Raw genomic sequence first — 12,913 nt, forward strand, 5'->3', positions numbered from 1 at the left:
TTGTGTATATAATCATATATTAATTATATGGGGGTTGCTGTATAAATAATGCTATTTAGTTTCCAAACTTGTGGTGATGGTATATTGTTTTCCTTATTTGCCGTATAAAAGGTGTCTTCCTCGCACTATTAATACTCATGTGGGTGGTGAATTACAAATTGTAAAATACCAATCTGTTCTTCCTTCTTGTTGCAGTGAATTTATATAAACAATTTGTTCCTCCTCCATATTATCGAAATATTGATGTCATGATGTTAAGCCAAGCAGGAATTATTGGAAAGGTAGATCATGACCGTGTTCGGGAGATCGTTACTATGGCTATCATTGAACATGATCTTCCTTATTCATTTTTTGAGTCCAAAAGGATGATGGAACTACAAAAGTATTTGAATCCTGATTTTGAGCACGTTTCTAGAGAAACAGCCATGTCATATGTTTGTGAATTTTATATTAGCCAAAAGGGAAAGTTGAAACAGATCATGTCAAGGAGTCCTAGTAGAATATGCTTAACTTTTGATTGTTGGACAACAATAACTTCTGAAAGATATGTTTGCTTGACGGCTCATTTTGTTGATGAAAACTGGAAACTTAACAGCAAAATACTTGCTTTCTGTAAGATGAAGCCTCCATACCGTGAGTTTGAATTGGCTAAAAATGTACACAAATGCTTGATCGATTGGGGGATTGATAAGAAATTGTTTTCTATTACTTTGGACAATGCTTTGATGAATGGAAAAATGAAAGATATATTGAAAAAGAGGTTGAGTTTGCAAAATAGCTTGATATGCAATGGGGACTTTTTTCATTTGGGGTGTTGTGCTGATATCTTGAATCTTATAGTTCAGGAGGGCTTGAAAGTAATAAGTATTGCTTTGCAAAATATAAGGGAGAGCATTAAATATGTGAAAACATCAGAGGCGAGAATTATTAATTTTAGGCAATGTGTTGAGCATGTTGGGGACATTGACACCTCAATGGACTTGCAATTAGATGTGTCCACTGAATGGACTTCTACGTATGCAATGCTGGAGAGTGGGATTAGATATCGTCAGGCTTTTGCTAGATTGGCTTTGAATGATAGTAATTACAAGTGTTGCCCATCAAATGAAGAGTGGAAGAGAGCAGAGGAAATTTGCACTTTCTTGGAGCCATTTAAGGGGATTACAAACTTGATGTCTCGGTCATCTAATCCGACTTTAAACATGTATTTCATGAAAATGTCAAAAATTGAGTTGTCTTTAAAAGAAAATGTGATGAATGTTGATCCAAAGATTCAAGATATGGCTCATAGGATGAAAGAGAAGTTTAACAAATATTGGGGTGATTACAGTGTGATATTTGCACTTGGAACTATTCTTGATCCACGATTGAAGTTTGAACTGATAAAGTATTGTTATTCATTACTTGACCCTATAATTTGTCGAGCAAAGATTGAAACTATCAAGAAGAAGTTATATTTTGTCTATAGTCAATATGAAGATACTGAGGCACCGTCTTCAAAAGTATCAATTTCAATACCAGCAGTGCGAAATCAGCCTACCGTTGGTGCGTGTAATGAAGAAATTTTTGCTGAAGCTTTTGGTGTAAGTATGATATTCTTTGATAATTAAATTTGATTTATGTCTTCTTTTTTTTATTGGTGACTCGGTGTTAAATTTGAGGCTTTTAATGCTATTTTAAATGGTATTTTTATTAATAGTTTACATAATGCAGGATAAATTTGATTTTAAGAGTAGAGATACTGCTTCAGCGGGAAAGTGTGAACTAGATAAATATTTGGATGAAGCAATACTTGAACCTCACTCATTTGAAGAATTAGATGTTCTGGATTATTGGAAGACTAATCAGATTCGATTTCCCCATCTTTCAAGGATGGCTTGTGACATTCTTAGCATACCAATCACTACAGTGGCTAATGAATCGGTTTTTGGCATTGGTTCAAGTTTTCTCACAAAGTATCGAAGCTGTCTTCTTTCAAATAGTGATCAAGCTCTTATTTGCATCCGTAATTGGTTGTATGGTTTTAAATATAATGGTAACATACTTGCATTTTGTTATTAATGTTATATATTTTTATTGTTTTGATTAAAAGCAATTAAGCAAAGCTTGCAATGATATGTCTCATTGGTTTATTTTCTTGTGCCAGAGGATGGAATTGATGATGAGGATCAAGATTTAAACATCATCAGTGATGATGATGAAGAAGATTAAGTGATGCATTTATCAAATCAAGGTGATTAGATGATGAGACGTAGAAGTAAATATTTGCATTAAAAGATTCATGGTCGTGCTGGTTTGTGGAAACATGGGAAATTTCGCAGAAGCTGTATAGAGATGCTGAAGTGATGGTGTGTATGCATGGCTTGCTTTTAGAACATTTATGTAAAATGTGTAAATTTATCATGTTCATATTGCTGGGAGGTAGAAACGAACTTGTATTTGAAAGCTCTTGAACTAATTTATCTTTCAGCTTTATGCAAACACAAGAACAATTGTGTGGCAAGTCTTGCATCTATAAAGGTGTTTATTGTAAGATCCAAGGGTCCAAAGTTTGTATCGCATAAATGTGATATTGATAGGTGGACTTTCTTGGAGGTTTCAGATAATATGAAGGATTTAGGATATATGACAGTAAAAGAAATATGTTACAAGTTTCATGGTATTAGTATGGATGGCGTTCTTTCTGTTTGATCAATTGTAGCTGATCTTTTCAAACGCCTGAAGCCTGGACCACCAAGGATGAATAGGGGCGCCTGTTACCTGGGCCCTTTTTGCTCACCTTTTGAAGGCGCAAGAGGAGGCATCTAGGAATCTGTTTCAGGTTAGATTTTATTATACTTGCAAGAGGACGCTATAAGCGTGGCTTCATTTCATTGGCTTTCTTTTTTGAGTAAATATGACCTTTTAATTAATTTGGATGGGGGGGATCTGTTTAAAATTAATTTTATGTACCAGATTTTTTTCCATGTACTGGAATAGTTTGAGGAAAATATGAAGGATAAAATTACTAGTATTATGTATTAAAATCCAAGGGAAAAATATTGTGGGTATCCATGTTTTCTCTGACATTGAAGTTGGTGAAATTGAATGCGTATAATGAGATGTGGCGGAGAAAAGAGAGCGAAATTGCCACATAACAATTGTTGCCTATTCAAAATGAAGAACCTCAGTAATTTTGCAGAATGCCTAAAGTAAGCCGCACAATGAAAAATAGATGTCATTGACAAGCCTAAAGTCTGCTACAAGTTTATATGCACACACAAGTCCTTAAAGCTATATGGTGTACATTAAATTATTAAGATTTCAACGTAAAAAAATGTTACTGTTAATGACAGGTTTAGGTTTAATCAAGGTATGGAAAAACTGAACTACTCGTTGAATCAATTAGATCAGTGACCCAAAGACGTTAGGATTGAAATATATAATTGGGATAATTAATTCACAGTTCCTTATAGTTTCAACTAATTTTGAATCAGGTCTTTATAGTTTTTTTTCTTATCATGTCCTTATACTTTCACCTGTTTTTAATTAGGTCTTTGTATTTATTTTTTTTTATCGAGTCCTTATAAGTTCACCTTATTTTTAATTAAATCCCTGAATTTTTTATTCTTTATTTAATAAATTCTAATAGTACTATTATATAAACATAAAATAGTATATATTATTTAATATTAGTTTATAAACAATAATATTCTAAAGATATTGAATTATTATAATGATTTTAATTTTTTCAGCAAAAAAATTAATTGTTCTAAAAAATTTTCCTGAATTAATTAATTCTATTACTTTTTAATTACATAATTATTAATTTAATTTAATTATTAATATTTTATATTTCAGTATTAATCTATTTAATTAAGCTTATATTTAATTAATAAATAAAAATTAAGACTACATGGACCTGATTAAAAATTTAGTGAAATTATAAGGACTTAATTAAAAGAAAAATAAATACAAGGACCTAATTAAAAAAGGTAAAAGTATAAGGACCTGACAAAAAGAAAAAAACTATAGGAACCTGATTCAAAATTCGTTAAAACTATAAGGACTTGCGGATTAATTAACCTATAATATATAATTTAATTAAAATATATAAATAATAATAATTTAAATTAAGATATACTAATACATGAGTAAATGAAATATTCATGTATAAATAACACATAATTGAACGAAACAGCTGCTAAACTACAGCTATCTTTTAAAGGATTAAAATGTAAATTTATCCTAAAAATTTAAAGTTGTAACAACTTTGTCCTGTATCATTAGAAAAAAAACAAAAGAAAAAAATTGATACAAATTTTAAACTTATGGAACAAATTTGTACAAAACTTTTGGGTGTCCAGCATTCCTAAATAAAAACTTCTAGAACAAATTTGCACGTTAACTTTTTTTTTTTTCAACTGAAAACAAAGTTATTTCAAGCTAAAAAGAAAGAAAAAAAAATTATAAAACTCAGTTAACCTGTCCAAAACTCTTAATCGTACTAATCAAGAAACTAGTTCACTGGTGACCGAAGGGGCTACTCGGGTTAGGTTTTAATATTGTGTTTTAGTGCTTTCTTGTTTATGAAAAGACAAAATGATATTAGAGGAATATAAAATATGTTCATAAAAGAATAGAAGACTGCAGCGTGAACTAGGATCCCTGAGAAAACTGCAAACATCGAATATACGTCCTGCCATATAATGTGTCCCATAGGAGCATCCGTGCGGTCAAGTGAGATGAATTTCTTACTTTTTATACGATGTTTTGTAAGCTGGTTGTCCTTGGATGCGAAAGCGCCTTTGAGTTGTGGATCCACGAAATGGCAGCCCGAAAACAAAGAATTAAATATCCATTTGGCACGAAGTATTGAAAATGAAATATAAGAATTAAGATTGAGATTGACAAAATCCATTAAAAAATTACTTCACGGCTTAGTACATAAGATTAGACAAACTTATATATGTGGGATTAAAAAATAATATGAGAAGAGATGGTACTCCCCAATCTCACTTCTATGAGTTTGTCTAACCCATTTAATAAGCAATTACTCATACTAAATATTTTTTAATGATTTTTTTTTAATTGTAATCCTAATCTCTATCTCTCATTTTCAATGTCTCATACCAAATGGGAGCTAAGAGTTAGGGGATTGCGTTCCTTCTCTTTCACAAAATTTGCTGAATAGGCAGTCCATCCACACAGGTCACATGACAAGCAGCAAACCGATTTCTTTTCTGCTTAGACAGGACATTTACCAGCTATTATGAATGAGACGCGTATCAAGATTCATTAGAGCTAAAAATGGGGGCTGGCCCATGGATTGCGGGTTGGTCTGCCACAACCCGCGAGCTAGGCAGAGCAAATTGAAGCAACCCGCATCCTGGTGGCTTGGCATTTGGTCTCGTATGTGCTGCCAATTCTACTAGTAATTCACTTTAGCTGGAGCTAGGGTATTTTGCAACAAAGTCGAAAAAGCTAACTATGAGAAATTTAGTGATCCAAGTATTTCCCAGATGACAGAATCAGGAGGCCAAATCTTACCTTCACGCATAGCGATGTTCTTCTTATGCCATATGACATGGATGAGAATGATGATACCCCTCAAGATATATTCAAGACCATCAATGTGCAACTGATCTAATATGCTTTTTAGCCAGGAGAGAGAAAGGAATTCAGAGTGAGGTCTGAAAGCTTGAGGGCAAAACTACTAAACCAGATTGCTTTCACACATGGACATGATGTAAATAAGTGATCTAATGATTCCTCCCGTAGGCATTCAAAAGGTCTGTGATGCCTAAGTAGATCACTGATTGGAAGAGCTTGGTTCAACAATTTCCAAATTTAAGTTGTTAATAGAGAAGTCTATCGCTAGAAGGTCTAAGAGCGCTGTGCAAAATGACATTTTGGGATCTCCGTCCCCACTTAATTTGTATTGGTTTTAGTCTATTTCTATGTTATTGGGGGTGGGGTGGGGGTGGGGTGGGGGGGGGGGGGGAGATATATCCTAAAATTATAGAAACTGACCGAATTAAATTATCATGGAAATGACCAGCATATTATATAAAATATTCAAATGGAAACTAAAGTATCCTAAAAATACTTGCATGAGTTCAAGTCTACGTCAACTTGCAGATTTACAAACGCGAATCGATCTCATCTTTATTCCTCCTTTAAAGAAGAGTGACAAAATGAATCCCTGAAAAATACTAATATCCTTTGTCATTATATTCATTTTAAAGTTATCATCAAATCTCGGGATCATGCATTCTATAGAGTTTGAAAAGACATTTAGCATTACCTGCACTTTGTACAAAGTAAGACTTGATCCTGATTTAACATGCATATACAAGTGTGCATGTGTAAATTCGATGGTTAGAAACCACGGCTATGTTACCTTCGTATTTAGATAGTCATCACCAATCATCAATAAATATAAAATATAAAATATAAAATTTATAATGAGTCATACTTTTTATAAACTACGAACAATAAGATTCATCTCATACATCATACAAAGTAGTAGAAAACAAGTTGTCTCAGAATATATTATAGGCATCAATCTACTCCATGGACTAGTTACACCTTAACCTAAGTAACATAAAATTAGTGCTCTGACTCTAAATACCTTGCATGTGTTAGTGTCTCTGTCAACTTGCAAACTCACACTATCAAGGCTAGTTTAAGATCCAGGACTTGTTTGATACCAAAGAGATCTAAGCCATACTTGTTAGAGGTCAATCAAAAGCTTGTAGAAGAAAACACTCACGATTCAAAATCCTCATATACTCAAATCTGAAAGTCCCAGTTCATCAACAGATACTTCATTTTCAGGGCCCTTCTCACCACCGCAAAACTGGCAAGAGATCCTTGGAGGTTTCACACGCAAGACCTTGTCAATCCTTTCTTCTATCCAGGCAAGTCTTCTCTCAAAGCTCAACACGCCAATATGCATAATCCGAAGATCAACTTGTGCAGCCCTAGCACAAGACCGAAGTATAATGTAATAATCAGCATGAGCTACATAAGCATAGGCACCTTTATCCTTTTTTCTCACGTAGTGAACATAATCAAATCTTTTGGGCTTCACCCTCGGAGGTATGTAACAGAATTTGTTCTCCTCCATGTCCAATTTCAGCTTTCTGATGGCCTCATTATCATGAGACTCTGAAGAGGTTTCCCCGTCATTTTCTGATTCATCAGAGTCTAGTGAACTCTCGGGGGAGTCATCATTATCCATTGCATCATCATCATGTGTTTTGTGGCTGAAACATTCTGTTCTCCGTTTTTCCTCCTTGGATGTTTTATTAATACATATCTCCCTGCTCGGCTTATTTTGGTTCAAAGAAGCGTCAGGTTTCTCTACTCGTTCAGCTGGTTCAGAATCCTTGTCATTTTGATAAAAATTCCATGAGAATTCTATCATCTTCTCTTCTTCATGATTCTCAAATGATGGCTCTAATCCAGCAAAGACAACATCTTTGCAATATTGGAGATATGTCGACAAGTCCTTTGAGTACCCATATTTGTCAGCAACCCCATCATATAATGTATAAAGGTGGTGTAGAAGCCTCGCAGCATCCCATTCTGGTTGCTGGGGTTGTACTGGGTCTTTGTCAGAACGTTCACTATCATCATGAAAAGGAAAATTGGTATTCATTCCACCATTTCCTTTTCCTTCAGAGCCACTTGCAGATTTGACTGAAGCAGCACCGCCATGACACAAACTCCTTTCCCATTCTCCAAAACCATTTATGTTATACAACATTCTTATCGCTACTATCAGAATTGACATAACACAAACACGAGTAGGAAGCCTCAATTCATTTGTGGATAGCCATAAACCTGGGGGCATTGACCATTCATAAATCTTAAGTGCATCAGGAAGAATCTTATCAACTGGAAGATGTAAGTCTTGAAGATAACGCAAAGCTATTGCATAGAAGTTGACAGGAGGCAAATCCAGGCCTATGGAATCAGCAACGGATGCTGCCAGTGACTCTAGCTTCTGTAAAGACACAGCTTGCGAAGGCCTGAACATAATCATTGAACTTATAGGACATGCTTTTGTAGGTTGCCCCATGCGCTTTTCAATTTCACGAAATGCAGAAAAATATGGAAGTCTCCCTTCAAGAGTCCACTTCATTATGTCTGTAGGCAAGATTGCTTCCTTGGCAACATGACAAGCAAGGAATGTAACAGCTACAGTACAAGCTAATGGGATACTTTTCCTTAAAGACCTATACCATATCATTACAGCGCGCTCACCATGGATATTGTGAGGTTCTGCTTCGTATTTAGCACGGGGCTTGTGATCAGCAGGCTCTTCTTCTTTCTGCATCTCAGACTCGTGAATTACTTCATCAGCCCACCCATCATCGAAAACAGCAGTCCCAGAGACAAATCTCAACCAAATTGGCCCAACAATCCCACATATCAAAGGGTTCACCTTGAACTCCTTCACCAATGCTTCACATTGAAGCTGGACCATAATCTGCAACCCCATCACATAACGCATCCTTATCTCAGTGTAATAATCGTCAAAACTCAGAACCCTCACGGTATTTGAACCCCAAAATCGCCTGGAACCGAGAAACCAGCCTCATTAAATTGGAAACCATAATCTGAATCTCTTTCTACCTTAAAACCACCCTCAGAACGATTTCCTTGACATTGAGGAGCTTCGTCTTCCAACCCCAGAGACTTCATGAACTGGGACTGGGAATCGTAGATGGAATCATACTGAGAAATAGGTTCAACCTTGATCGCATGCGAACGCTGGCGGCGGTGACTGGCTAAGTAGATGCCGCCGCTGGCGTCTCCTCCCATGTTGACGAAGTCCTCATCGGCCACACCGGTGTCAACTATGTCGTCAGCCTGAGAGCCACATCGAAGGCAGTAGAAGAAGCCATCGGAACCGTCAGCTAGACCCACGTTGCCACAGGTATGGCAGGTCCAGGTGTGGCTATTATCCATTCCCGACGATGGACGGCGGAACCGGTGGCGGAGACGTTATCGGAGAACGAAGAGGCGCCAGTACCCTTCAAGCTTTCATATTAGCAAGATACGGACTGAGGAGAAAGACGGCGACGGCGAGGAGATGTAGCCACGAGCACTGTAGCAGAGGCAGCCGCGACTTGCGAAACGGCGAAGTGAGAAGAGAGAGTGCGTAGTCGCCAGGGCAGTCTTCGATGAGAAGGCCGAAGAGCTCAGACTTGAAAACAGAGGCTGACAAATTCGGAGCATATTTGTTTGGGAGAGGTAATCCGGACCCGTCCGGAATAAAATTCGAAATTTAATATGATTTGATTTTAATATTTTTAATTAAAAGTTTTTGTGACATTCTTAATATGTTTTTTAGAACCATGACCTCAGGAGATTATATTCAAAGGACTCAACCATCTACTAATTGAGTCAGCCTTTCTTAATTTAATTTTAATATCTTAATGTGTATATAATAAAATAAAAATTATATATTTATCAATTTTTTATTAAAAAAACTGCATTTAAACCATATTGTGAAGTAATCTCTGCCTTAAGCATTAAAAATTTAAAATTAATTTTGAATGTTCATATAATATAAAGTAATTTGGATTAAAGTGCAAATTTGCTGAAAATTTTTATTCTAGAGCTTTAGTCATTCAAAAAGCTTTTTGGATGTAAATTTTTCATAAAATTTAAAATAGTATCAATCTTGTTTCTTATTATGATTTTAAACTTTTTTAAAATAAATTTTTTACATAAAAAACTTGCTGTTGTTGTGGAGTGAAAATTTTGGGAGAAATAGCTAAGTAATTTCACCTAAGTTACTCTTCTCATCTTTTTTTATAGATAACAACTACCGAACTATCACCTCCTTCTTGTCATTAAATATATTTTTTTCTAATAAACTCGTCTCTTGATATAAGTAACATTTGCAAATTGTTCTAAATTTTTGTAACAAATTTTTTATTTTACCCTCATGAATTACTTATTTTAATACTTAGTATATTTATTATTCCAGTTTTCAAACTATCATCTCTCTATCACATATTTTCTCTCTTTCATAGTTTTTTTTATTATGATAATTTTCTTATTATATTTCTCATACTCTATCTCTTAAATAAGGATATTTTCAAAAAAAATATTAATTTCTGTCTTTAATCAATTTTAACTAAGTTGTTAGTGTAAAATTGCTTATACAAACGAATATACAGATGGTGCAATATCCAACTCTGGCCGTCCGTTCCCGCCAAAATCACTTTCTTGGAAGAGCGCGGTATTTTTTTGTTCGAAACTTTTGCCTTGCCCAAGCCCGTCTCCCAAGTAAAAGTCACTCTTCACTTTCCCTCGGCAGGCCAGAGTGCAGAGACCTCTCTCATTCTCCCTCGGCAGCACGCTGGGCAATGTAGACTTCGAACCACTGTAACACTGCTTCTGGTTTGAATCAATGGTTTTTGCTTTTACCTCAAAATTTTTATGTGATATTGTGGGACACTGATTCGTTAAATGTGATCTTGTCGGGCTCTGATGATTTTTTTTTAAAAAAAAAAGTTGGGAAAGGGTGGACATATACGCATGCCTTTCTTAGTGATTGAATGTGATTTATTTCCTGTCAGGATAATAATAGCACACACGACCAGTCTCATATTGCCCTTTCCAATTATTGGTTTAATTCTTTAGAAGGTTGAAATGCTTGTGTTCGTTTGGGTATTAAAAACTCTGCTTATTACGTATATTCACTATTTTTCTGTCAGAACTCATATATTAACTTTTCAGCACCCAGTAATCTTTGTTTCTTCTGAAAATAACCACATTATATTAAAGTGGGACATGCTGTTGCTGGGTTTTTGAAAGTCATGAATTATGCTCTTGTGCGTATAACCATATATTAATTATAGGTGGGTTGCTGTATAAATTGTGCTATTTAGTTTCTAAATTTGTAGTGATGCTATATTGTTTTCCTCACTTGCGGTGTGAAATTTGTCTTTCCTCGCACTATTAATACTCATGTGGATAGTGAAATACAAATTGTAAAATAACAATCTGTTCATTCTTCTTGTTGTAGTGAATTGTGATGAAAATTGGAAACTTAATAGCAAAATACTTTCTTTCCATGAGATGGTGCCTCCATACTGTGAGTTTGAATTGGCAAAAGAAGTGCATGAATGCTTGATAGATTGGGGGATTGATAAGAAACTTTTTTCTATCACTTTGGACAATGCTACAATGCATGGCAATATGAAAGATATATTGAAAGAGAGGTTCAGTTCGCAAAATAGCTTGATATGCAATGGGGACCTTTTTCATGTTGGGTGTTGAGCTGATATCTTGAATCTTATAGTTCAGGAGGCCTTGAAAGTAATAAGTGTTACTTTGCAAAAGATTAGGGAAAGCATTAGATATGTGAAAGCATCAGAGGCGAGAATTATTAAATTTTAGGCAATGTATTGAGCATGCTGGGGGCATTGACACCTCAATGGACTTGCAATTAGATCTGTCCACTGAATGGAATTCTACATATGCAATGTTGGAGAGTAGGATCAGATACCGTTGTGCTTTTGCTAGATTGGCTTTAAATGATAGTAATTACAAGTGTTGCGCATCCAGTGAAGAGTGGAAGAGAGCAGAGGGAATTTGCACTTTCTTGGAGCCATTTGAAGTGATTGCAAACTTGGTGTCTCAGTCATCTTATCCGACTTTAAACAAGTATTTCATGAAAATGTCAAAAATTGAGTTGTTAAAAGAAAATGAGATGAATGTTGATCCTATGATTTGAGATATGGCTCATAGGATGAAAGAGAAGTTTGACAAATATTGGGGTGATTACAATGTGATATTTGCACTCGGGATTATCTTTGATCCACGATTGAAGTTTGAACTCATAAAGTATTGTTACTCATTACTTGAGCCCATAACTTGCAATGTGAAGATTGAAACTCTCAAGAATAAGTTATATTTTGTTTATAGTCAATATAAAGATATTGGTTCATCATCTTCATATCATGATATTGAATGCAAATTAAGTTTAGATGTGTCAGAGTCCATGCCGACAGTAACAAATCAACCTACTCTTAGTGCAAGGAAAGAAGAAGTTTTCGTTGTAGATTTTGATGCAGGTTTAATATTCTTTGATGAGTAAATTTGATTTGTGTCTTCTTTAGTGTATTTTTTGTTGAATTTGAATTAAAAATGAGACTTTTGGTGCTACCTTATTACTCCTCCGTCCTTAATATAGGACCCAATTATTGAGTTGGTTTTGATCTAAATATAAGACCATTTCATATTTATCAATTTTCTCTAAATTACCTCTATGGATACTCCCTCAACATAATTAAGTAGAAGAGGGAAAGGGGGTATTAAGAAAGATGATTATGAGTGTTTAGGAAAAACGTGTCACATTTCTTATAATTAACTAACTTACCTAACTTTCTTAATCTAATCAAATTAGTTAAATGGGTCTTATATTAAGGACCAGAAGAATAATATTTTACATGTTGCAGGACTAAATTGATGTTGAGAGTAGAGATACTGCTTCAGTGGGAAAGTCTGAATTAGATTACTATTTGGAAGAAGTAATACTAGAACCTCACTCATTTCAAGAATTAGATGTCTTAGATTATTGGAAGACTAATCAGATTCGGTTTCCCCATCTTTCAAGGATGGTTTGTGATATCCTTAGCATTCCAATCACTACAGCAGCTAATGAATCAATTTTTAGCATCAGTTCCCATTTTCTCACAAAGTATAGAAGTTCTTTTCTTTCAAATAATGACCAGGCTCTCATCTGTATCCTTAACTGGTTGTATAGTTTCAAATATAATGGTATTAATACTTGCATTGTGTCATTTATCTTGTATATTTTTATGCTTTTGATTAAAAGCTTCTGGGCAGAGCTTGTAATGATATGTCTCTCTGGTTTACTTTTCTTGTGGCAGAGGATGGAATT

The 12,913-nt window shown here is 34.8% G+C and overlaps 2 protein-coding genes across 2 annotated transcripts; one reads left to right on the forward strand and one right to left on the reverse strand.

The window, feature by feature from the left end:
• Nucleotides 1-251: 251 nt before the first annotated feature.
• On the forward strand, nt 252-2,254 carry LOC114760005 (zinc finger BED domain-containing protein RICESLEEPER 2-like). The gene is made up of 3 exons (XM_028949243.1): nt 252-1,583; nt 1,714-2,035; nt 2,147-2,254. Exons 1-3 carry the CDS (start codon nt 252-254, stop codon nt 2,209-2,211), a joined length of 1,719 nt encoding a protein of 572 aa, XP_028805076.1. The 3' UTR covers nt 2,212-2,254.
• A 4,203-nt stretch (nt 2,255-6,457) lies between these two features.
• LOC114760000 (TATA box-binding protein-associated factor RNA polymerase I subunit B-like) lies at nt 6,458-9,189 on the reverse strand. Its single transcript, XM_028949238.1, is given in 2 exon segments — nt 6,458-8,557; nt 8,560-9,189. Coding segments are annotated over 2 exon segments (2,193 nt in total). The 5' UTR covers nt 8,962-9,189; the 3' UTR covers nt 6,458-6,766.
• Nucleotides 9,190-12,913: the final 3,724 nt, after the last annotated feature.

Source organism: Neltuma alba, unplaced genomic scaffold (assembly GCF_004799145.2).
Source record: "Neltuma alba isolate B1F8T4 unplaced genomic scaffold, ASM479914v2 tig00010926_pilon, whole genome shotgun sequence".
NCBI classification, from domain to species: domain Eukaryota; kingdom Viridiplantae; phylum Streptophyta; class Magnoliopsida; order Fabales; family Fabaceae; genus Neltuma; species Neltuma alba.

Coding starts and splice junctions, on each gene's coding strand:
- LOC114760005 (XM_028949243.1), top strand. CDS start 252: ATGTTAAGCCAAGCAGGAATTATTGGAAAGGTAGATCATGACCGTGTT. Junction 1,584..1,713: donor TTTTTGCTGAAGCTTTTGGT/GTAAGTATGATA, acceptor TACATAATGCAG/GATAAATTTGATTTTAAGAG. Junction 2,036..2,146: donor GTATGGTTTTAAATATAATG/GTAACATACTTG, acceptor TTCTTGTGCCAG/AGGATGGAATTGATGATGAG.